At 50.3% G+C, this 24,319-nt stretch overlaps 1 protein-coding gene across 1 annotated transcript in view; it reads left to right on the forward strand.

Annotated features, from left to right (window-relative positions):
* The window catches only part of LOC144600804 (hexokinase HKDC1-like), a 76,617-nt gene extending 54,703 nt beyond the window's left edge, over window positions 1-21,914 (forward strand). The window contains 8 exon segments of the mRNA XM_078412697.1: window positions 93-241; window positions 3,352-3,471; window positions 9,219-9,314; window positions 10,659-10,758; window positions 12,525-12,708; window positions 16,071-16,226; window positions 18,992-19,225; window positions 21,785-21,914. Coding sequence (XP_078268823.1) covers window positions 93-241; window positions 3,352-3,471; window positions 9,219-9,314; window positions 10,659-10,758; window positions 12,525-12,708; window positions 16,071-16,226; window positions 18,992-19,225; window positions 21,785-21,914 — 1,169 coding nt within the window.
* The last annotated feature ends 2,405 nt before the right edge of the window (window positions 21,915-24,319 follow it).

The raw sequence follows: 24,319 nt of genomic DNA on the forward strand, positions 1-24,319 counted from the left end.
TTCTCCCGTCTCCTATGATCTTGTGATTCCGGTGTGAAGCAGAAGGCATTTTGTCCGCCGTTCGCCATCTGTGTGAAATTATCCCTTCGCAGAGAGCGGCAAGTTCCTTGCGCTTGATTTGGACGGGACCAACTTCCGAGTGCTGCTTCTCGTGCTGCACAGTGGGCCTCGGCGAAGCACGCAGGTCTACCAGAAATCCTATCCCATCCCTCTGGAAATCATGCAGGGGACGGGCGAAGAGGTGAGTGTGCAGAAACATGGACACGTAGGGAAATAGGTGCCGGAGTAGGCCATCCTGCCCTTGGAGCCAGCACCGCCATTCAATATGGTCATGGCTGATCATTCCACCGTTCCTGCTTTTTCCCCCGTAACCCTTGACTCTTTTCGCCCCAAGAGCCAAATCTAACTCTCTCTTGAAAAAATTCCATTGAATCGGCCTCCGCTGCCTTCTGTGGCCGAGAACTCCACAGATTCACAATAGACAATAGACAATAGGTGCAGGAGTAGGCCATTCGGGGAGAAGAGGGAGTGGCCAGGGTGCGACTCGTCCTTGATTATGCTGCTGGCCTTGCCGAGGCAGCGTGAGGTGTAGATGGAGTCAATGAAATCAATAGACAATAGGTGCAGGAGTAGGCCGTTCGGCCCTTCGAGCCAGCACCACCATTCAATGTGATCACGGCTGGTCATTCTCAATCAGTACCCCGTTCCTGCCTTCTCCCCATACCCCCTGACTCCGCTATCCTTAAGAGCTCTATCTAGCTCTCTCTTGAATGCATTCAGAGAATTGGCCTCCACTGCCTTCTGAGGCAGAGAATTCCACAGATTCACAACTCTCTGACTGAAAAAGTTTTTCCTCATCTCCGTTCTAAATAGCCTACCCCTTATTCTTAAACTGTGGCCCCTGGTTCTGGACTCTCTGGGTGAAGAAGCTTTTCCTCATCTCAGTCCTAATTGACCTAAACTGTGACCCCTGGTTCTGGTCTCCCCCAACATCGGGAACATTTTTCCTGCATCTTGCCTGTCCAATCCTTTAAGAAGTTTACTGTATAGCTTTCTGTAAGATCCCCTCTCATCCATCTACGCCTGTACTGCTGCAAGTTCCAACATTTTGGGACGTGGCATTTGAGTTCATAAGTTCTTACGTTCTAGAAGCAGAATTAGGCCATTGGGCCCATCAGGTCCACTGCTTCATTCAGTCATGGCTGATCTATCTCTCCCTCCCAACCCCCATCCTCCGGCCTTCTCCCCATAACCCTTGACACCCGCACTAATCAAGAATCTGTCAATCTCCGCTTTAAGAATATCCTTTGACCTGGCGCCCACAGCCGTCTGTGGCAATGATTTCCACCGATTCACCACCCTCTGGCCAAAGAAAAACCTCATCATCTCCTTTCCACAGGAACGTCTTTTTATTCCGAGGCTGTGGCCTCTGGTCCTAGACTCTCCCGCTAGTGGACACATCCTCTCCACATCCACTCTATCCAGGCCTTTCACTATTCGGCAAATTTCAATGTGGTCCCCTTCATCCTTCCAAAACGTCCTTTAGCAAGTGAGAAGTGTTGGGTGTGACGTACTTTGGAGAACCTGTTGACTTTGAACTCATGATTCTCACATGGGCGGCACGGTAGCGCAGCGGTAGAGTTGCTGCTTTACAGCGAATGCAGCGCCGGAGACTCAGGTTCGACCCTGACTACGGGTGCTGCACTGTAAGGAGTTTGTACGTTCTCCCCGTGACCTGCGTGGGTTTTCTCCGAGATCTTCGGTTTCCTCCCACACTCCAAAGACGTACAGGTATGTAGGTTAATTGGCTGGGTAAATGTAAAAAATTGTCCCTAGTGGGTGTAGGATAGTGTTAATGTACGGGGATCACTGGGCGGCACGGACTTGGAGGGCCGAAAAGGCCTGTTTCCGGCTGTATATATATGATATGATATGATATGATGGGCATTCCTTGACCTACAGGATGTCCTTATGTGAGCCCACCACCAGCTTTCCGGCAACTGACGGCCCGGAACCTTCTTTAATCCGGCACCTCCTTTAAACCAGATAAAATTACAAGAGTGCACCTGAAATCCCCTCCCCTGAAAGCCCCCCCCGTCTGAAAATGTGTCACCTGGGCCAGGTGAGGCGGCCGATCTCAGCCCCATCCAGGACCGATCGGCGGCTTAAATCTGCCGGTTTATGGGGTTTAGAGATTGTGGGGAGAAGGCAGGAGAATGGGGTTAGGAGGGAGAGATAGGAATTCTCAGCCTCAGAAGGCAGTGGAGGCCAGTTCTCTGAATTCATTCAAGAGAGAGCTAGATAGAGCTCTTAATGAAAGCGGAGTCAGGGGGTATGGGGAGAGGGCAGGAACGGGGTACTGATTGAGAATGATCAGCCATGATCACATTGAATGGTGGTGCTGGCTCGAAGGGCCGAATGGCCTACTCCTGCACCTATTGTCTATTGTCTATTGATAGATCAGCCATGATTGAATGGCGGAGTAGACTTGCCTAATTCTACTCCTTTTCCTTATGACCTTATGACGACCTTATTTCCCATCTACCCCATTGGCAACCACTGAACTATCTTTAATCGGACTTTATCTTGCACTAACCGTTGTACCCGTTACCCTTTACCAGTGCACTGTGCACGACTTGATTACAATCACGTATTGTCTTTCCTTTGACTGTACTTTTCACTGTACCTGTGACCAACAAGATGGCGCAGCGGTAGAATTGCTGCTTTACTGCACCAAAGACCCGTGTCCAATCCCCACCGCAGGTGCTGTCAGTACTGAGTTTGTACGTTTTCCCCGTGACCTGCGTGGGTTTTCTCCGGGTGCTCCGGATTCCTCCAAAGACGTACAGGATTGTTGGTTAATTGGCTCCGGTGAAGACTTTAAATTGTCCCTCGTGTGCGTGGGACAGTGCACGTGTTTGGGGATCGCTGGTCGGCGCCGACTGGGTTGCCTGAAGGGCCTGTCTCCGCGCTGTATTGGTTTCATTTAGTTCAGCGCGGAAACAGGTCCTTCGGCCCACCGCGCCGACCAGCGATCCCCGCACGTTCACACCACCCTACACGAGGGACAATCGACATTTATGCCAAGCCGACGACCGGAAAGACCTGTACGTCGTTGGAGTGTGGGAGGAATCAGGGGGCACCCGGAGAGAACCCAGGCAGGTCACGGGGAAAAACGTACAAACTCCGAACTGGCAGCACCCACGGTCGGGATCGAACCCGGGTCTCCGGCGCCGCAAGCGCTGTAAGGCGCCACCTCTACTATGCGCCTCGTCTCCAAACTTAAAAAAACACGAAACGTTTCTTCCGCTCTGAAATGGCGGCCTAATGGACGGTGTGCTTTATTCGTAGCTGTTTGACTACATTGTGGATTGCATCGTGGCGTTCCTGGATTACATGGGCATGAAGTGCTCCCAATTGCACGTGGGATTCACCTTCTCCTTCCCCTGTATACAGCACCAGCTGGATGAGGCAAGTCTCCCGACATGCAGTCCCTCCCATTAGAAATGGGGTGGTCACGGTGGCGCAGCGGTAGAGTCGCTGCCTTACAGCGAATGCAGCGCCGGAGACTCAGGTTCGATCCTGACTACGGGCGCCGTCTGTATGGAGTTTGTACGTTCTCCCCGTGACCTGCGTGGGTTTTCTCCGAGATCTTCGGTTTCTTCCCACACTCCAAAGACGTGCAGGTATGTAGGTTAATTGGCTGGGCAAATGTAAAAATTGTCCCTAGTGGGTGTAGGATAGTGTTAATGTGCGGGGATCGCTGGGCGGCGCGGACCCGGTGGGCCGAAGGGCCTGTTACTGCGCTGTATCTCTAAATCTAAAAAATCTAAAATCTAAATTTAAATGAACGGAGTTGGCAATGATGTGAGGCCAGGATAGAAATGGACTCCGCATCTCCAAAGTCAACAAGACAAAAGCCATTCACCGCACCTGAGATCGTTGCTTTCTCCAATGATCCCAGCCTTGTATCGTCTCCCAGTACTCCTCCCTTTACGATTCGTAACAGTAATGCGAGATCAATCTTAAAATGCGGCCTTCTTTATCTTGATTGTCATTCTCAGTAATATTGTTGCAGAATCAGCCACATTCCAGAGAACCATCGGTTCAAAGTGAAGGGCACTATATCTCTAAACTTAACTAAACTAAACTATCACTTATGACCTTAAAAACCTGGAGTAAACTCAGCGGGTCAGACAGCATCTCTGGAGAAGATGAATGGGTGATGTTTCGGGTTGAGACCCTTCCTCAGACTGGGGGTCAGGGGAGAGAGGGAAACTCTCAGTCTGAGGAAGGGTCTCGACCCGAAACGTCACCCGTTCCTTCTCCCTGGAGATGCTGCCTGACCCGCTGAGTTACGAAAGCCTTTTGTGTCTATCTTCGGTTTAAACCAGCACCTGCCGTTCCTTCCTACAACAATGATTGGGTTGATGTGTGATGAGCGTTTTATTGCTCTGGGCTTGTACTCGCTGGAGTTGGGAAGGATGAGGGGGTGGGGGGAACCTCATTGAAACTTGGCGAATAGTGAAAGGCCTGGATAGAGTGGATGCGGAGAGGATGTTTCCACTGGTGGGAGAGTCTAATGGGATGGCAGACTATTGGATAATCTGTAGCCCACATTCAATTCAGTCTGTGACTCTCCTGGTGTCCATTCTTGCATTCGGTAACATAGCCTCCTGTTTATAATTACATCAGTATCCATCATCTCCTGCAACTCTGCAATGTGTTTATTTTTACACTTAGTAACCCTTCAGTACACCCATTGTAATACTCTGTAACCCCGTTCAATTCTTCAATTCTCTTGGGCATCTTTCATTATACTCTGTAATTTTCCAAAGTATCCATTGTAGCATTCTGCAGCTGTCCTTCATGTTTGTAACCGCACTCTTTACATTTTAGACTTTAGCGATACAGCGCGGAACAGGACCTTCGGCCTACTGAGTCCGTGCCGACCACAACGATCCTGTACACCAGCACTATAGACAATAGACAATAGGTGCAGGAGGAGGCCATTCGGCCCTTTGAGCCAGCACCGCCATTCAATGTGATCATGGCTGATCATTCTCAATCAGTACCCCGTTCCTGCCTTCTCCCCATGCCCCCTGACTCCGCTATCCTTAAGAGCTCTATCTAGCTCTCTCTTGAATGCATTCAGAGAATTGGCCTCCACTGCCTTCTGAGGCAGAGAATTCCACAGATTCACAACTCTCTGACTGAAAAGGTTTTTCCTCATCTCCGTTCTAAATGGCCTACCCCTTATTCTTAAACTGTGGCCCCTTGTTCTGGACTCCCCCAACATTGGGAACATGTTTCCTGCCTCTAACGTGTCCAACTATCCCACACACTAGGGGCAATGTACAATTGGGACAGTCGCCAGTGCGGACTCGGTGGGCCGAAGGGCCTGTTTCCATGCTGTATCTCTAAACTATCTCTACACTAAAATCATGCTCTAACAAGCACGATCATGCATAAGTAAATGAGTGTGATTATGCTCTTGTAAAAACAAATAGTAGATGTCTTCTGAGGCAATACACAAAGGGTTGTCATGTTTCCGGCGCCATTTTAGTTCAGTTTGGCAAACAGCATGGAAACAGGCCCTTCGGCCCACCGGGTCCACACTGACCACCGATCACTCCTTCACATTCCATGTTGTCCCTCTTTCTCGTCCACTCCCTACACACGAAGGGGCAATTTACAGAGGCCAATTCATTGAATTGAATCATTGAATTTAATTAACCGACAAACCTGCATGTCTTTGTGATGTGGGAGGAAACTGGAGCCCCCGGAGAAACCCCACACGATCGCAGGGAGAAGGTGAAAACTTCGTACAGACAGCACCCCGTGGTCGGGATCGAACCCCAAATCTCTGGTGCTCTGAGGCAGCAACTCCACCAGCAAGCTCTTGAAAAAGGAACTCATCTTATCCTGGCCTTGAAGGCCCATTGTGGTGCACTTCATCATATCCTTGCCTACTTGGAAATGAACTCAACTCATTTTGACGCTAATGAACAAGATGAACGAAGGGTCTGAAGAATGATCCCGACCACAACGTTCGCCTGTCCACAAGATGGATGCAAAATGCTGGAGTAACTCAGCGGGACAGGCAGCATCTCTGGATAGAAGGAATGCGGGACATTTTGGGTCGAGACCCTTCTTCAGACTGAATCAGGGGAGAGGGTGATACAGAGAAAAGGAAGTGTAAGGTGTGAAAACGAGACAAAGGGGACAGGGATCAAGGGAAATGTAGATTAGATCATTGTTAGCGAGGAGAAGGTAACAATAAAGCAAATAGAGATAAAATGTAAACAAGAACAGTCAGACTAGTCAGAGAACTGGGAAGGGGGGAGGGATGGAGAGAGAGGGAAGTCAAAGATTACTTGAGGTTAGAGAAGTCAATATTCATACCACTGCCCAAGTGAAATAAGAGGTGTTGTTCCTCCAGTTTGTGCTGGGCCTCACTGACACCTGGAGGAGGCCCAGGACAGAAAGATCAGTGTGGGAATGGGAGGGGGAGTTAAAGTGTTTAGCATCCGGGAGATCGGGTAGGTTTGGGTGGACTGAGCGGAGGTGTTCAATATCACCTGTCCATGTTCTTCAGAGATGCTGCCTGACCCACTGAGTTTAGTTTAGAGATACAGCACGGAAACAGGCCCTTTCGGCCCACCGGGACCGCGCTGACCAGCAGTCCCCACTATCCTATACCCACAAGGGACAATCTTTACATTTACCAAGCCATTTAACCTACAAACCTGCACGTCTTTGGAGTGTGGGAGGAAACCGTAGATCTCGGAGGAAAGCCACGCAGGTCAGGGGGAGAACGTACAAACTCCGTACAGGCAACACCCTTAGTCGGGATCAAACCCGGGTCTCCGGCGCTGCAAGCACTATAAGGCAGCAACTCTACCGCTGCGCCACCGTGACCGCCCGAGCACTTTGCGTCCTTTTGTGTAAACCAGCATCTGTCCAGTTCCTTGTTTCTACAAGACAAGGCAGTTGTCTTGATGTCTGATACCATTCCACTATTTAGCAGCAATAACTGCAAGGACATGACCAAATCCCCCACCGCGACTGCCCCTCAGTCAACATAAAAATCACTGGTAAAGAAAGCAAACGCAATAGACAATAGACAATAGACAATAGGTGCAGGAGTAGGCCATTCAGCCCTTCGAGCCAGCACCGCCATTCAATGCGATCATGGCTGATCACTCTCAATCAGTACCCCGTTCCTGCCTTCTCCCCATACCCCCTCACTCCGCTATCCTTAAGAGCTCTATCCAGCTCTCTCTTGAAAGCATCCAACGAACTGGCCTCCACTGCCTTCTGAGGCAGAGAATTCCACACCTTCACCACCCTCTGACTGAAAAAGTTCTTCCTCATCTCGGTTCTAAATGGCCTACCCCTTATTCTTAAACTGTGGCCCCTTGTTCTGGACTCCCCCAACATTGGGAACATGTTATCTGCCTCTAATGTGTCCAATCCCCTAATTATCTTATATGTTTCAATAAGATCCCCCCTCATCCTTCTAAATTCCAGTGTATACAAGCCCAATCGCTCCAGCCTTTCAACATACGACAGTCCCGCCATTCCGGGAATTAACCTAGTGAACCTACGCTGCACGCCCTCCATAGCAAGAATATCCTTCCTCAAATTTGGAGACCAAAACTGCACACAGTACTCCAGGTGCGGTCTCACCAGGGCCCGGTACAACTGTAGAAGGACCTCTTTACTCCTATACTCAACTCCTCTTGTTACGAAGGCCAACATTCCATTGGCTTTCTTCACTGCCTGCTGTACCTGCATGCTGCCTTTCATTGACTGATGCACTAGGACACCCAGATCTCGTTGAACTCCCCCTCCTCCTAACTTGACACCATTCAGATAATAATCTGCCTTTCTATTCTTACTTCCAAAGTGAATAACCTCACACTTATCTACATTAAACTGCATCTGCCATGTATCCGCCCACTCACACAACCTGTCCAAGTCACCCTGCAGCCTTATTGCATCTTCCTCACAATTCACACTATTTATTCCGAGAGAGCTTGTATACAAAAGCAGGGATGTAATGCTGAGGCTCTGTCAGGAGATGGTAAGGCCGCTGTTGGAATATTGTGAGCAACTTTGGGCACCGTATCTGAGGAAGGATGTGCTGGCTCTGGAGAGGTTCCAGAGCAGGTTTACAAGAATGATCCCAGGAATGAGTGGGTAAACATATGAGGAGCATTTGACAGCACTGGGCCTGTAGTCGCTGGAGTTTAGAAGGATGAGGGGGGGGGGGGGGGAGAACCTCCTTGAAACATACAGAACAGTGAAAGGCTTGGATAGAGTGGATGTGGAGTGGCTGTTTCCAATAGAGTCCAATAGAGTCTGGGACCAGAGGTCATAGCCTCAGAATTAGAGGATGTTCTTTTAAGAAGGAGATGAGGAGGAATTTCTTTAGTCAGGGGGTGGTGAATCTGTGGAATTCTTTGCCACAGAGGGCTGTGGAGGCCAAGTCAGTGGATATAGATAGATATAGAAGGCAGTGATAGATAGATTGTTGATTAGTACTGGTGTCAGAGGTAATGGGGAGAAGGCCAGAGAAAGGGGTTAGTGATTGATCAGCCACGATCGAATGGCGGAGTAGACTTGATGGACCGAATGGCCTCATTCTTCTCCTATCTCTTACGGTCTTATGACATCCCATCCACACTTTACTTTGACTTTACTGCATTGAACAATGCCCACTGTGTGAATACAGATTTAACTCACAATCTACAAATTGTTAGACGGACACACTGGGCGGCGCGGTGGCGCAGCGGTAGAGTTGGTGCCACACAGCGCCGGAGACCCGGGTTCGATCCTGACTACTACGGGTGCTGTCTGTGCGGAGTTTGTGCATTCTCCCCGTGACCCGCGTTGGTGTTCCCCGGTTTCCTCCCACACTCTTTCCCAAAGACGTGCAGGTTTGTAGGTTAATCGTTCTCCGGTAAGATTTGTAAGTTGTCCCTCGTGTGTAGGATGTTGCTAAAGTGTACGGGGATCGCAGGTCGGCGAGGTCTCGGTGGGCCGAAGGGCCTGTTCCCACGCTGAATCTCTCAAGTAAGCGCAACTAAACGTGACTTTAGATGACTATATCCCCAGAGTCCACAGGTGGTACAAAATCATTGCTATCTTGCCAAGTATTCCTTACTTGGGTGCGTTCACAGATTTATCCTGAGCAGATGTGTTGATTTTAGGGCATTCTCGTCAGCTGGACCAAAGGCTTCAAGGCCACCAATGTGGAGGGAGAAGACGTCGTTATTCTATTGAAGGACGCCATTAAGAGACATGGCGTGAGTATGAATGAAAACGGTCGCTGGTGTGTGAAGAACCTTATAAGGCCAGGATCGATAGATAGATTCCTGATTAGTACGGGTGTCAGGGGTTATGCCGAGATGGCAGGAGAATGGGGTTAAGAGGGAAAGACCGTGATTGAATGGCGGGGTAGACTTGATGGGCCGAATGGCCTGATTCAGCTCCTATCATTTATGAACTGGAAACGTAAGCAAGGAAAATGGATGTGGGCTGTACGGCCATCAAGCCCACACATTCCATCCGGTTTCCATGACCATTCCTTACGTGTCCACTTACTTAGAGTAACTCGAAGGTAGACACAAGATGCTGGAGTAACTCAGCGGGTCAGGCAGCATCTCTGGAGCGAAGGAATGGGGTGACGTTTCGGGTCGAGACCCTTCTTCAGTCTGAAGAAGGGTCTCGACCCGAAACGTCACCCCATTCCTTCGCTCCAGAGATGCTGCCTGACCCGCTGAGTTACTCCAGCATCTTGTGTCTACCTTCGATTTAAACCAGCATCTGCAGTTTCGTTTCCTACTTAGAGTAACTCAGCGGGTCAGGCGGCATCTCTGGAGATCGTGGATAGGTGACGTTCCGGGTCCTCACCTTGAGGAGGTTGCCAACCAGAAACATCACCTATCCAAGCGGCGCGGTGGCGCAGCGGCGCAGCGGTAGAGTTGCTGCCTTACAGCGCTTGCAGCGCCGGAGGCCCGGGTTCGATCCCGACAACAGATGCTGTCTATACGGAGTTTGTACGTTCTCCCCGTGACCTGCGTGGGTTTTCTCCGAGATCTACGGTTTCCTCCCACGCTCCAAAGACGTACAGGTTTGTGGGTTAATTGTAAGGCTGTTGTGTAAGGGCTAAATTGTCCTTCTTTGGTCTTCCTTGCAGTTGTTTAGATTTTCTTTTAGATTTAGAGATACAGCGCAGAAACAGGCCCTTCCGCGCCGCCCAGCGATCCCCACACACTAACACTATCCTACACACACTAGGGACAATTTTTACATTTGCCTACATACCTGTACGTCTTTGGAGTGTGGGAGGAAACCGAAGATCTCGGAGAAAACCCACGCAGGTCACGGGGAGAACTCCGTACAGACGGCGCCCGTGGTCAGGATCGAACCTGAGTCTCCGGCGCTGCATTCGCTGCAAGGCAGCAACTCTACCGCTGCGCCACCGTGCCGCCCGTTGTTCTACCCAAGGCCGGCTCCTCCACAGTTCTCACCACGGCGGTCCCCCCATGTGGGGCGGTTCTTTGTCCTTGGTGCCGTGGTCCGATCCCGCGACACCCACGATGCTGGATCTTGACCGCTGTTGATATTGTCTACTACGTTGCTTCTAGGAGCTGAACCTGCATATCGTGGCGCTCCTGAATGACACGGTGGGGACCATGATGACCTGTGCTTACGAGAACTTCAATTGTGAAATCGGCCTGGTTGTAGGTAAGATTTTATTGACTTCGCCCTGTCTTGTCCTCCAGGACAGATGAGGGTCTCACGGCGTCAGAAACCCGGGTTCGATCCTGACGAAGAAACATAGAAACATAGAAAATAGGTGTGCAGGGAGTCGGCCATTCGGCTCTTCGAGCCAGCACCGCCATTCAATATGATCATGGCTGATCATTGAACAAATTAGTACCCCGTTCCTGCTTTCTCCCGATCCCTTGATTCCTTTAGCCCTAAGAGCTAAATCTAACTCTCTCTTGAATGCATCCAGTGAATTGGCCGCCACTGCCTTCTGTGGCAGAGAATTCCGCAGATTCACAACTCTCTGGGTGAAAAAGTTTTCCCTCATCTCAGTCCTTAATGGCCGACCCCTTATTCTTAAACTATGAACCCTGGTTCTGGGCTCCCCCAACACCGGGAAAATATTTCCTGCATCTAGCCCGTCCAATCCCTTGAGAATTCGACGTGATTCCACAGTATAAGATCCCCTCTCATCCATTCTAAATTCCGGTGAATTGCGGGTGTTGTCTGTGCGTTGTTTGCACGTTCTCCCCCTGACCATGAGGGTTTTCCCCGGGTGCTCCGGTTTCCTCCCACATTCCAAAGACGTGCGGGTTCATCGGCACCGCTCATCGGAACTGGAGCGTGGACTGTGGAAAGGGCACCGAAACATGGCGTCTCTTGCATTCCTTTGGCTAACTTTAATTGGACTTTACTGCACGTTATTCTGCACTGAGCATTATTCCCTTCATCCTGTACTGTACGTGTATACTGTGGATGACTCGATTGTAATCACGGGTTGTCTTTGGGCTGCCTGGTTGGCACGCAGCAAAGCTTTTCACTGCACCTCGGAACACGTCACAGTCAATTATACTGAACTGAACTGAACTGACTCAGTTAGGCAACGTATTCACAAAGTGCTGGAGTAACTCAGCAGGTCAGGCAGCATCTCAGGAGAGAAGGAATGGGCGACGTTTTGGGTCGAGACCCTTCTTCAGACTGATGTCAGGGGGGCGGGACAAAGGATGGATATAGGTGGAGACAGGAAGATAGAGGGAGATCTGGGAAGGGGGAGGGGAAGAGAGGGACAGAGGGACTATCTAAAGTTGGAGAAGTCGGTGTTCATACCACTGGGCTGCAAGCTGCCCAGGCGAAATATGAGGTGCTGTTCCTCCAATTTCCAGTGGGCCTCACTATGGCACTGGAGGAGGCCCATGACAGAAAGGTCAGACTGGGAATGGGAGAGGGAATGGAAGTGGTCGGCCACCGGGAGATCAGATTGGCCAACGCGGACCGAGCGCAGGTGTTGAGCGAAGCGATCGCCGAGCCTGCGCTTGGTTTCGCCGATGTAAAGAAGTTGACATCTAGAGCAGCGGATGCAATAGATGAGGTTGGAGGAGGTGCAGGTGAACCTCTGTCTCACCTGGAAAGACTGTTTGGGTCTTTGGATGGAGTTGAGGGGGGGAGGTAAAGGGACAGGTGTTGCATCTCCTGCATTTGCAGGGGGAAAGTGCCCGGGGATGGGGTGGTTTGTGTAGGAAGGGACGAGTGGACCAGGGAGTTACGGAGGGAACGGTGCTGTATAACTCTGTGACTGTGACTAAAGACAGGCACAAAACGCAGGTGGAACTCAGCGGGTCGGGGCAGCGTCTCTGGAGGCAAGGAATAGGCGATGTTTCGGGTGGAGAGAAGGGGCCTTTCACTGTGGCCTCATTACACGTGAAGGGTATTAACTGAACTTAACTAAGCTCTCTGCTCATCAGGGACAGGCTCCAACGCTTGCTACATGGAAGAGATGAGGAACATTGAAATCGTGGAGGGAGATGAGGGCAGGATGTGCATTAACATCGAGTGGGGAGCGTTCGGTGACAACGGATGTCTGGACAACATCCGGACAACCTTCGACAAACTGGTGGATATCAATTCACTGAACCCCGGAAGGCAAAGGTAAGTTAGCGCTCAGCAAAAAACAAATGGCATAAGAAAATAACAATAGACAATAGACAATAGGTGCAGGAGGAGGCCATTCGGCCCTTCGAGCCAGCACCGACCGCCATTCAATGTGATCATGGCTGATCATTCTCAATCAACTGCAGATGCTGGTACAAATCGAAGGTATTTATTCACAAAATGCTGGAGTAACTCAGCAGGTCAGGCAGCATCTCAGGAGAGAAGGAATGGGTGAGGTTTCAGGTCTCGACCCGAAACGTCACCCATTCCTTCTCTCCTGAGATGCTGCCTGACCTGCTGAGTTTCTCCAGCATTTTGTGAATAAATACCTTACCTTTTTAAGGCCAGGCCACCACTTTTTCAGGTAACGAGGATAGTTATTTGCGGTTAATGGAAGGATTTAAAAACATGGTTATTTTTTGTAGTTTCGCTTAGAGACACAACGCGGAAACAGGGACTTGGGCCCGAGTCCGCGGGGACCAGCGATCCTCGCACATTAACACTACCCTACACACGCTAGGGACAGTTTACACTTGTACCAAGCACACACACCCAAACTGATTAACCTACAAACCTGCACGTCTTTGGAGTGCGGGAGGAGACCGAAGATCTCGGAGAAAGCCCACGCGGGTGACTTTTCGGGTCAAGACCCTTCTTCAGACTGATGTCAGGGGGCGGGACAAAGGAAGGATATAGGTGGAGACAGGAAGATAGAGGGAGATCTGGGAAGGAGGAGGGGAAGGGAGGGACAGAGGAACTATCTAAAGTTGGAGAAGTCGATGTTCATACCGCTGGGCTGCAAACTGCCCGGGCGAAATATGAGGTGCTGTTCCTCCAATTTCCGGTGGGCCTCACTATGGCACTGGAGGAGGCCCATGACAGAAAGGTCAGACTGGCAATGGAAGGGGGAGTTGAAGTGCTCGGCCACCGGGAGATGAGTTTGGATAATGCGGACCGAGCGCAGGTGTTCAGCGAAGCGATCGCCGAGCCTGCGCTTGGTTTCGCAAACAAAACAAATGGCGCCTGGCATTTACCTAATGTAAAACAGGGATGTAATGCTGGGGCTCGACAAGGAGCTGGCCAGGGCGCATCTGGGATATCGTGAGCAGTTTTAGGGCACCATCTCCGGGGAAGGACGTGCTGACTCTGGAGAGGATCCAGAGGAGGTTTACAAAGGTTTACCTATGACGAACGTTTGTCAGCACTGGGCCTGCACTCGCTGGAGTGTCGAAGAATGAAGGGGGGACCTCATTGAAACGCACCCAATAGTAGAAAAGGCTTGGACAGAGTGGATGTGGGGAGGATGTTTCCACTAGTGGGAGAGTCTTGGACCAGAGGTCACAGCCTCAGAATTAAAGGACGTTCTTTTAGGAAGGAGATGAGGAGAAATTTATTTAGTCAGAGGGTGGTGAATCTGTGGAATTCTTTGCCACAGAAGGCTGTGGAATCTGTCAGTGGATGTTTTTAAGGCAGAGATAGATTGTTGATTAGTGCGGGTGTCAGGGGTTATGGGGAGAAGGCAGGAGAATAGGGTGAGGAGGGAGAGTTCGATCAGCCATGATTGAATGGCGGAGTAGACTTGATGGTCCAAATGGCCTAATTCTACTCCTCTCACCAATGACCTTATGTGACACTTGGATAGGCTCATGGATATGAAGGGAATGGTGGGATATGGCTATATGTGCAGGCAGATGGGAGATAAGAGACATCAGAAGATCATATGAGCAGAATTAGGCCATTCGGCCCATCAAGTCTACTCCGCCATTCAATCATGGCTGATCTATCTCTCCCTCCTTAACCCCATTCTCCTGCCTTCTTCCCCATAACCCCTGACACCCGCACTAATCAAGACTCTATCTATCTCTGCCTTAAATATATCCACTGACTTGGCCCCCACAGCCTTCTGTGGCAAAGAATTCCACAGATTCACCACCCTCTGACTAAAGAATTCCTCCTCGCCTCCTTCCAAAAAGGACATCCTTTAATTCTGAGGCTGTGACCTCTAGTCCTAGTCTTCTCCCACTCGTGGAAACATCCTCTCCACACCCACTCTATCCAAGCCTTTCACTATTCTGTATGTTTCAATGAGGTCCCTCCTCATGTCTCCCCAAGTGGTGTTCAGCACAGGCATTGCGGGCTGAAGGGCCTGTTCTTGTGCTGTGCTGCTCAACGTTCTGTGTATGCCTTTGCACAGAGTGTACGTGCATCTCTTACTTTTTTGTACCCAGGTTAACAGGATCTTTCATGCCTATTCCATGTACTCCTATCCCGAAGACCTTCCAGATCGTGCTCCCCCACCATGGCAGCCTCATGCTGAGCCCTGTATGCCTGAGGATGTGTGCTTGTCATTGTGTGGCGCAGAGGTAGAGTTGCTGCCTTAAAGCGCCAGAGACTCGAGTTCGATCCTGACCTCGGGCGCTGTCTGTACGGAGTTCGTACGTTCTACCCGTGACCACGTGGGCTTTCTCCAAGATCTTCGGTTTCCTCCCACACTCCAAAGTCGTGCAGTTGTGTACGGTGATTGGTATGGTATAAATGTAAATTGCTGTGTGTGTGTGTGTGTGTGCGTGTGCGTGTGCGTGTGCGTGTGCGTGTGTGTGCGTGTGCGTGTGCGTGTGCGCCAAAGGGCCCATTTCCGTGTTGTGTCTCTTAACTCCCGGAATGGCAGGACTGTCATATGTTGAAAGACTGGAGCGACTCGGCTTGTATACACTGGAATTTAGAAGGATGAGAGGGGATCTTATCGAAACGTATAAGATTACTAAGGGGTTGGACACGTTAGAGGCAGGAAACATGTTCCCAATGTTGGGGGAGTCCAGAACAGGGGGCCACAGTTTAAGAATAAGGGGTAGGCCATTTAGAACTGAGACGAGGAAAAACTTTTTCAGTCGGAGAGTTGTGAATCTGTGGAATTCTCTGCCTCAGAAGGCAGTGGAGGCCAATTCTCTGAATGCATTCAAGAGAGAGCTAGATAGAGCTCTTAAGGATAGCAGAGTGAGGGGGTATGGGGAGAAGGCGGGCACGGGGTAGTGATTGAGAATGATCAGCCATGATCACATTGAATGGCGGTGCTGGCTCGAAGAGCCGAATGGCCTCCTCCTGCACCTATTGTCTATTGTCTGTTCTCTATTGTCTATTGTCTGTTCTCTATTGTCTATTGTCTAAACTAAACTAAAAATTCCAACGACGCACGGGTTTGTAGGTTAATCGGCTTCGACAAGATTGTAAGCTGTCCCCAAGGTGTGTGTGTCGGATAGTGTCAGGGCGCGGGGATCGCCGGTCGGCGTGGGGGCGCTGGGCTGAAGGGCCTGTTTCCGCGCCGTATATCTGAACTAAACGGAAATCTTCTCTTTCACCAGATACGAGAAAATGATCAGCGGGATGTACCTGGGTGAGATTGTGCGCAACATATTGATCAACTTTACCAGGCGCGGCCTGTTATTCAGAGGCCTCATCTCGCACGTGCTGAAGACTGTTGGCATTTTCGAGACCAAGTTTTTGTCCGAGATAGAGAGGTACGTAAGCGAAACAACGAGCAGCAGCTTGTTTTATGCACTTTGATGCTTAAATCATTTTTATTCAATAAATTAAATATTACGCAAGGAAAGTGCAAGGAAAGGTGTTGTCAAACTGGAAAGGGTGCAGAGAATAGACGCAAAAATGCTGGAGTGACTCAGTGGGACAGGCAGCGTCTCTGGAGAGAAGAAATGGGTGACGTTTAGGGTCGAGACCCTTCACCAGACCCAACCAGAAGTTCACCAGATTGCTGCCTGGGTTACAAGGTATTAACCCAGAGAGGTTGGACAAACTTGGACTGTTTTTTTTCTGGAGTGCTGGAGGTTGAGGGGAAGACCTAAGAGAACTATATAAAATTGTAGACACAAAATGCTGGAGTAACTCAGCATTTCTGGAGAGAAGGAATGGGTGACGTTTTGGGTCGAGACCCGTCTTCAGAACGCTTCGACCCGAAACGTCACCCATTCCTTCTCTCCAGAGATGTTGCCTGCCCCGCTGAGTTACTCCAGCATTTTGTGCCTATCGTTGGTTTGAACCAGCATCTGCAGTTCCTTCCTACACATATATAAAATTAGACGAGGCTTAGCTAGGGTTGATATCTGGACCTTTGACTCCAGGGTGGAAATGTCAATGACAAGGGGACATGGCTTTGAAGGGAGAGGGCCAAGGATAAAAGGAGATGTGAGGGGCAAGGCTTCTCCATCAGAAGGTGGTGGGTGCCTGGAACTCGCTGCCAGGGTTAACGGCGATGGTGGAGGCATTTAAGAGGCTTTTGCGTAGGCACCTGGATATGCAAGGATTTTGGGGGGGATATGAATCACGTGCGGGCAGAAGAGACTAGTCGATCCTATCCTCATGTTCGGCACGGACATTGTGGGCTGAAGGGCCTGTTCTTGTGCTGTTCAGGTCTATGACGTTCCTTGATTCATGTATACGGTGGCGCAGCGGTAGAGTCGCTGCCTTACAGCGCCGGAGACCCAGGTTTTCGATCCTGACCACAGGCGCTGTCTGTACGGAGTTTGTACGTTCTCCCCGTGACCTGCGTGGGTTTTCTCCGGGTGCTCCGGTTTCTCCGCACACTCCAAACACATACAGGTCTGTCGGTTAATTGGCCTCAGCAACTTATCCCTGGTGTGTAGGATCGGACTAGTGGACACGTGAACGCTGACCAAAAGGCAAGAGTGTTTAATTGTCTTGTGTCCCTGATAGAACAATCTTACTTACTACATTGACGTGGACTCAGTGGATCTTAAGGATAGTGGAGTCAGGGGGTATGGGGAGAAGGCAGGAACGGGGTACTGATTGAGAATGATCAGCCATGTTCACATTGATAAAAGGTGCTGGCTCGAAGAGCCGAATGGCCTCCTCCTGCACCTATTGTCTGTTGTCTATTGACCGAAGCTGTAATCTCTAAACTAAACTAAAATCTAAACTTAACTGAGTTTGGAGTCCGGAGGTGTAATATTTTTGATTTCAGGTTCTTACTTCAGAACCAGGGCTCACAGTTTAAGAATAAAGGGGTGGGCCATTTAGGACTGAGATGAGGAAAAGCTTTTTCACCCAGAGAGGTGTGAATCTGTGGAATTCTCTGCCACAGAAGGCAGTGGAGGCCAATTCACTGGATGTTTTCAAGGGAGAGTTAGATTTAGCTCTTCGGGCTAAAGGAATCAAGGGATATGGGGGAAAAAGCAGGAACGGGGTACTGATTTTAGATGATCAGCCATGATCACATTGAATGGCGGTGCTGGCTCAAAGGGCCAAATGGCCGACTCCTGCACCTATTTTTCTATGTTTCTATGTTTCGCACTCTGTATCTCCGATGCTTGGCGTTGTTGAGCAGCTGGTAACTTTGTTAAATGCTCCAAGGGTATCTCTCGTTCCCCTCTCCCCTGATTCTCAGTCTGAAGGAGGTCCTCGAACCCAAAATGTCGCCTATTCCATTTCTCCAGAGATGCCGCCCGACCCGCTGAGTTACTCCGGCCTTTTGTGCCTGTCTCCTGACTTGCTGGCCGTGTTGAGAAATTTCTCGTGTGAGAAACGAAGAGGCCCGGTAACTGAGGTGCGACGAGTGTTTGGGGGTGGCTGGGAGGAGCAGCTGGCCGCTCCGGGAATGGTCCTGAATTCCTTTCGTCAGAGGGCGGCGAATCTGTGGAATTCTTTGCCACGGAAGGCTGTGGAGTCCCAGCCAGTGGATAGGTTCTTGATTGGTACGGGTGTCAGGGGGGGGGGTGGGGTTACGGGGAGAAAGCAGGAGAATGAGGAGAGAGAGAGATCATAGAAACATAGAAAATAGGTGCAGGAATAGGCCATTTGGCCCTTCAAGCCTGCACCGCCATTCAATATGATCATGGCTGATCATCCAGCTCAGTAACCTGTACCTGCCTTCTCTCCATACCCCCTGATCCCTTTAGCCACAAGGGCCACATCTAACTCCCTCTTAAATATAGCCAATGAACTGGCCTCAACTACCTTCTGTGGCAGAGAATTCCACAGACTCACCACTCTCTGTGTGAAGAAATGTTTTCTCATCTCGGTCCTAAAAGACTTCCCCCTTATCCTTAAGCTGTGACCCCTGGTTCTGGACTCCCCCAACATCGGGAACAATCTTCCTGCATCTAGCCTCTCCAACCCCTTAAGAATTTTATATGCCTCTATAAGATCCCCCCTCAGTCTTCTAAATTCCAGCGAGGGCGGGGAGGTAGACTTGATGGGCCGAATGTCCTAACACTGCTCCTCCTATCACTTGCGACCTTGTGGCCCGCAGCGACCGCCTGGCGCTGCTCCAGGTGCGCGCCATCCTCCAGCACCTGGGGCTGGACAGCACGTGCGACGACAGTATCATCGTCAAGGAGGTGTGCGGCGTGGTCTCCAAGAGGGCCGCCCAGCTGTGCGGGGCCGGGATGGCCGCCGTGGTGGACAAGATACGGGAGAACCGGGGCGTGGAGCGCCTGGCCATCACCGTCGGCGTGGACGGGACCCTCTACAAGCTGCACCCCACGTAAGCGCTCAAACTCCGCCCGTCGCCGCGTCGCTTCAGCCCGTTCTGTCGAGAAGGCTGGCGCACCCAGCGGAAAGTCCAAACGTAATTACAGTCGCAGTGTGCAGATAAAATGTCGGCGCCCTTTACGTGGCGACCCTTTGCATACCTTGCGAATGGTGTGCAAAATAAAGGGTTTCACCGTGACGTGCCGCGCGCGTTCACAAAGTATCCATCCGTCAATAAAGGGAATCGATAGACAATAGGTGCAGGAGGAGGCCATTAGGCCTCTTCGAGCCAGCACCGCCATTCAATGTGATCATGGCTGAACATTCTCAATCAGTACTCCGTTCCTGCCTTCTCCCCATACCCCCTGACTCCGCTATCCTTAAGAGCTCTATCCAGCTCTCTCTTGAATGCATTCAGAGAATTGGCCTCCACTGCCTTCTGAGGCAGAGAATTCCACAGATTCACAACTCTCTGACTGAAAACGTTTTTCCTCATCTCAGTTCTAAATGGCCTACCCCTTATTCTTAAACTGTGGCCCCTTGTTCTGGACTCCCCCAACATTGGGAACATGTTTCCTGCCTCGAACGTGTCCAACCCCTTAATAATCTTATACTTTTCGATAAGATCCCCTCTCATCCTTCTAAATTCCAGTGTATACAAGCCTAGTCGCTCCAGTCTTTCAACATATGACAGTCCCGCCATTCCGGGAATTAACCTAGTAAACCTACGCTGCACGCCCTCAATAGCAATTGACGTTCAGTGCAGGGTGGGTGAATGAATGAATGAATGGGTGGGTGGGTGAGTGGGTGAGTGAGTGAGTGAGTGAGTGGGTGAGTGAGTGAGTGAATGAATAAGTTTATTGGCCAAGTATGTGCATACACAAGGAATGTGCCTTGGTGCTCCGCTCACAAATGACAACACAAACATACAGTTAACAATTAAGAATAAACCAATTTATTCACAAAATGCTGGAGTAACTCAGCAGGTCAGGCAGCATCTCGGGAGAGAAGGAATGGGTGACGTTTCGGGTCGAGACCCTTCTTCAGACTGATGTCAGGGGGGCGGGACAAAGGAAGGATATAGGTGGAGACAGGAAGATAGAGGGAGATCTGGGAAGGAGGAGTGGAAGGGAGGGACAGAGGAGCTATCTAAAGTTGAAGAAGTCGACGTTCATTCCACTGGGCTGCAAACTGCCCAGGCGAAATATGAGGTGCTGTTCCTCCAATTTCCGGTAGGCCTCACTATGACACTGGAGGAGGCCCATGACAGAAAGGTCAGACTGGGAATGGGAGGGGGAGTTAAAGTGCTCAGCCACCAGGAGATCAGTTTTGTTAATGCGGACCGAGCGCAGGTGTTCAACGAAGCGATCGCCGAGCCTGCGCTTGGTTTCGCCGATGTAAATAAGTTGACATCTAGAGCAGCGGATGCAATAGATGAGGTTGGAGGAGGTGCAGGTGAACCTTTGTCTCACCTGGAAAGACTGTTTGGGGCTTTGGATGGAGTTGAGGGGGGAGGTAAAGGGACAGGTGTTGCATCTCGTGCGGTTGCAGGGGAAAGTGCCCGGGGATGGAGTGGTTTGGGTAGGAAGGGACGAGTGGACCAGGGAGTTACGGAGGGAACGGTCTCTGCGGAACGCAGAGAGGGGAGGGGATGGGAAGATATGGCCAGTGGTGGGGTCCCATTGTAGGTGACGGAAATGTTGGTGGATGATATGTAATAAGAATAAACCATAAACACATCAAAACAATAAGGATACACCATTGACAATATTGCCGTCAAGTCCGATTAAAGATAGTCCGTGGGTCTACAGGCAGCACATGGTGGGTCAGCATCGCTCTCCAGTGCTATGTCTCTCTCTAGACCCTGCTAATGTTAGCCTGCGAGAAGGTTCGTCATGTTCTACTGACCAGCACAGTGGCGCAGCGGCAGAGTTACTGCCTTGCAGCACCAGAGATACGGGTTCGATTTTGACGACAGGTGCTGTCTGTACGGAGTTTGCACGGGTCTGCCTGCGACCGTGTGTGTTTTCTCCGAGGGTGCCCCGGTTTCCTCCCGCACTCCAAAGACGGAGAGGATTGTAGTTTAATGGGCTTTGGTTCCAGAAGAAATGGAAACTATCCCTGGTGTGTGGGATCAGTGGTCAGTGCTGCGATCATTGTTTGCCACCCATCAGCCTCCGCCTGTGTATTGTCCGTTTAGTTTAGTTTAGCCTTGAGAAACAGGCCCTTCGGCCCACCGAGTCCGTGCCGACCGGCGATCCCCACACATTCACACTGTCCTGCACAAGGGACAATTTTTACGTGTATACCAAAGCAATTAACCTACAAACCTGCACATCCTTGGAGTGTGGGAGGAAACCAAAGTTCCCGGAGAAAACCCACGAGGTCACGTACAAATTCCGTGCCGACAGCGCCCGTGGCCTGTATCGAACCCAGATCTCTGGCGCTGTAAGCGCTGCAAGGCAGCAACTCTACCGCAGCGCCACCTGGTGCTTACCCGGTGTTGGCATCCGTCGTGAGACTCGGTGGGCCCTTCCCGCGCTGTAACGAGTATCGCTCGCTTCTCTTTCAGTTTCTCCACCATCCTGAAGAAGACGGTGCTGGATTTGGCACCAAAATGTGACGTGCAGTTTATCTTTTCTGAAGACGGCGGTGGCAAAGGTGCTGCCCTGGTGTCAGCCACAGTCCAACAGATCCCTTAAACCCCCAGCCTGCCCACACGACACAACACAACGCACAAAACAGGGCCCTCCAGAAAAAAAAACCCTTGTCGCAAAACGCCAGAGAGGCTGGTTGCAACTTTGCCAACAGTCGACCACTTTCGACGATATATATATTTCTTCCTCAAAAGTTTGAAGATATAAAATTATAACCACTTTATAAAATGGCTTCACCCAATGCCCCCTGCTTTATCTACTGCCTTGTAACCATATGACCGCCGTGAAGAAATTCCATTCGATCCTGACCCATCTTATGAGAATCAATTCTAATTTAGAACTTATCTATCAATAGTCCTGCTCAATTAAGGCTATGTGTGCATGACAACAAAAAAAGAACAACTGAATACTTCTGTAACCGATTTTGAGTTGCACCAGCCAAATTAAAGGCAAAATGGTAATTGTTTTTTATATGGAGTGAAATATTTACATTGTGTTTTCACTGAAGCAGGTGTAAAGACCTACCCGAATGTCATTAACCTGGCAAAACAGATTCTGTGCATTCACCCTGTCCATTCCCCTCATGATCCTATGCACCTCCATCAGATCGCCCCTCGGCCTCCTGTGCTCCAAGGACTGCCGTCCTAGCCTGCCCAACCTCTGCCTGCCAACGGTCAGGCCCCCGAGAACCAGCTGGGAAAATTGAGGAAAGATTGAAAAGACTGGGCTTGTATTCACTGGAGTTTAGAAGGATATGAGGGGATCTTATAGAGACATATAAAATTATAAAAAGGACTGGACAAGCGAGATGCAGGAAAAACGTTCCCAATGTTGGGAACCAGGGGCCACGGTCTTAGAATAAAGGGGAGGCCATTTAAAACTGAGGTGAGAAGGAACTTTTTCACCCAGAGAGTTGTGAATTTGTGAAATTCTCTGCCATAGAAGGCAGTGGAAGCCAAATCACGCCAAGAATATCCTTCCTCAAATTTGGAGACCAAAACTGCACACAGTACTCCAGGTGTGGTCTCACTAGGGCCCTGTACAACTGCAGAAGGACCTCTTTGCTCCTATACTCAACTCCTCGTGTTATGAAGGCCATCATTCCATTGGCTTTCTTCACTGCCTGCTGTACCTGCATGCTTCCTTTCAGTGACTGATGCACTAGGACACCCAGGTCTCGTTGTATGTCCCCTTTTCCTAACTTGACACCATTCAGATAATACTCTGCCTTCCTATTCTTGCCACCACCTCCTTGATCACCTTCCCACTAAGGTAGCAGTGTCCAGAACGGTTTTCAGCTGAATTTGATTCAAAGATGCAGCGTGGAAACAGGCCCCTCAGCCCACCGAGTCGCCCCAACCATCGATCGATCTCACGTTCACACATTTCTTTGGGATGTGGGAGGAAGCCCACATGGTCACGTGGACACTACCCGCAGGCAGTACCTGAAGTCACCTTTGCGTCTTGAAATCAAATCACTATCTCCTTTGTCCTGCTACCAAACTTTGTTGTCGCCTGCCAGGTGTTGATTCCAGTTTACCTGGGCAAGATTTGCTCACACCCCATTGACATTGGCCCGTGTCCAGTTGACTGTTCTTACCTTGTTTTGATTCATGTCCCTTCCCAAAGCTGTTCAATGCGCCTTGACATTATAACCACAGTTTCTAGGTAGCACCACCTAGATACTTGCATCTCGTGGTCTGGCCCCTGTCCCAGAACCAGGCAAGGCGACGCTGTCTTCTTTGCAGTGCCAGAAACACTCCGATCAACTTAGTTCAGTTCAGTTTATTGTCACCTGTACCGAGGTGCAGTGAAAAGCTTTTGTTGCGCGCAGTCCAGTCCGCAGAAAGACAACGCATGTTATAATTGTGCCATTTAGATATATGATAAGGGAGTAACATTTAGTGCAAGGTAAAGCCAGCAAAGTCTGATCGAGGATAGTCTGAGGGCCACCAAAGAGGTCAATAGTAGTTCAGCACTGCTCTCAGCTTGTGGTCGGATGATTCAGTTGCCTGATAACAGCTGGGAAGAAACTGTCCCCGAATCTGGAATCTATCCGAAGAAGGGTCTCGACCCGAAACGTCACCCATTCCTTCTATGGCGGCACGGTGGCGCAGCGGTAGAGTTGCTGCCTTACAGCGAATGCAGCGCCGGAGGCTCAGTTTCGATCCTGACTACGGGCGCCGTCTGTACGGAGTTTGTACGTTCTCCCCGTGACCTGCGTGGGTTTTCTCCGTGACCTGTGTGGGTTTTCTCCCATGAATAATGAAAGGCACAGATAGAGTGGGCGTGGAGAGGATGTTTCCACTGGTGGGAGAGTCTGGGACCAGAGGTCACAGCCTCAGAATGGAAGGGCGCTCTTTTAGAAAGGAGGTGAGGAGGAACTTCTTTAGTCAGAGGGTGGTTAATCTGCGGAACATTGCCACAGAGGGGCTGTGGGGGCCAAGTCA

This window comes from Rhinoraja longicauda, chromosome 16 (assembly GCF_053455715.1).
Source record: "Rhinoraja longicauda isolate Sanriku21f chromosome 16, sRhiLon1.1, whole genome shotgun sequence".
Taxonomy (NCBI): Eukaryota; Metazoa; Chordata; class Chondrichthyes; order Rajiformes; family Arhynchobatidae; genus Rhinoraja; species Rhinoraja longicauda.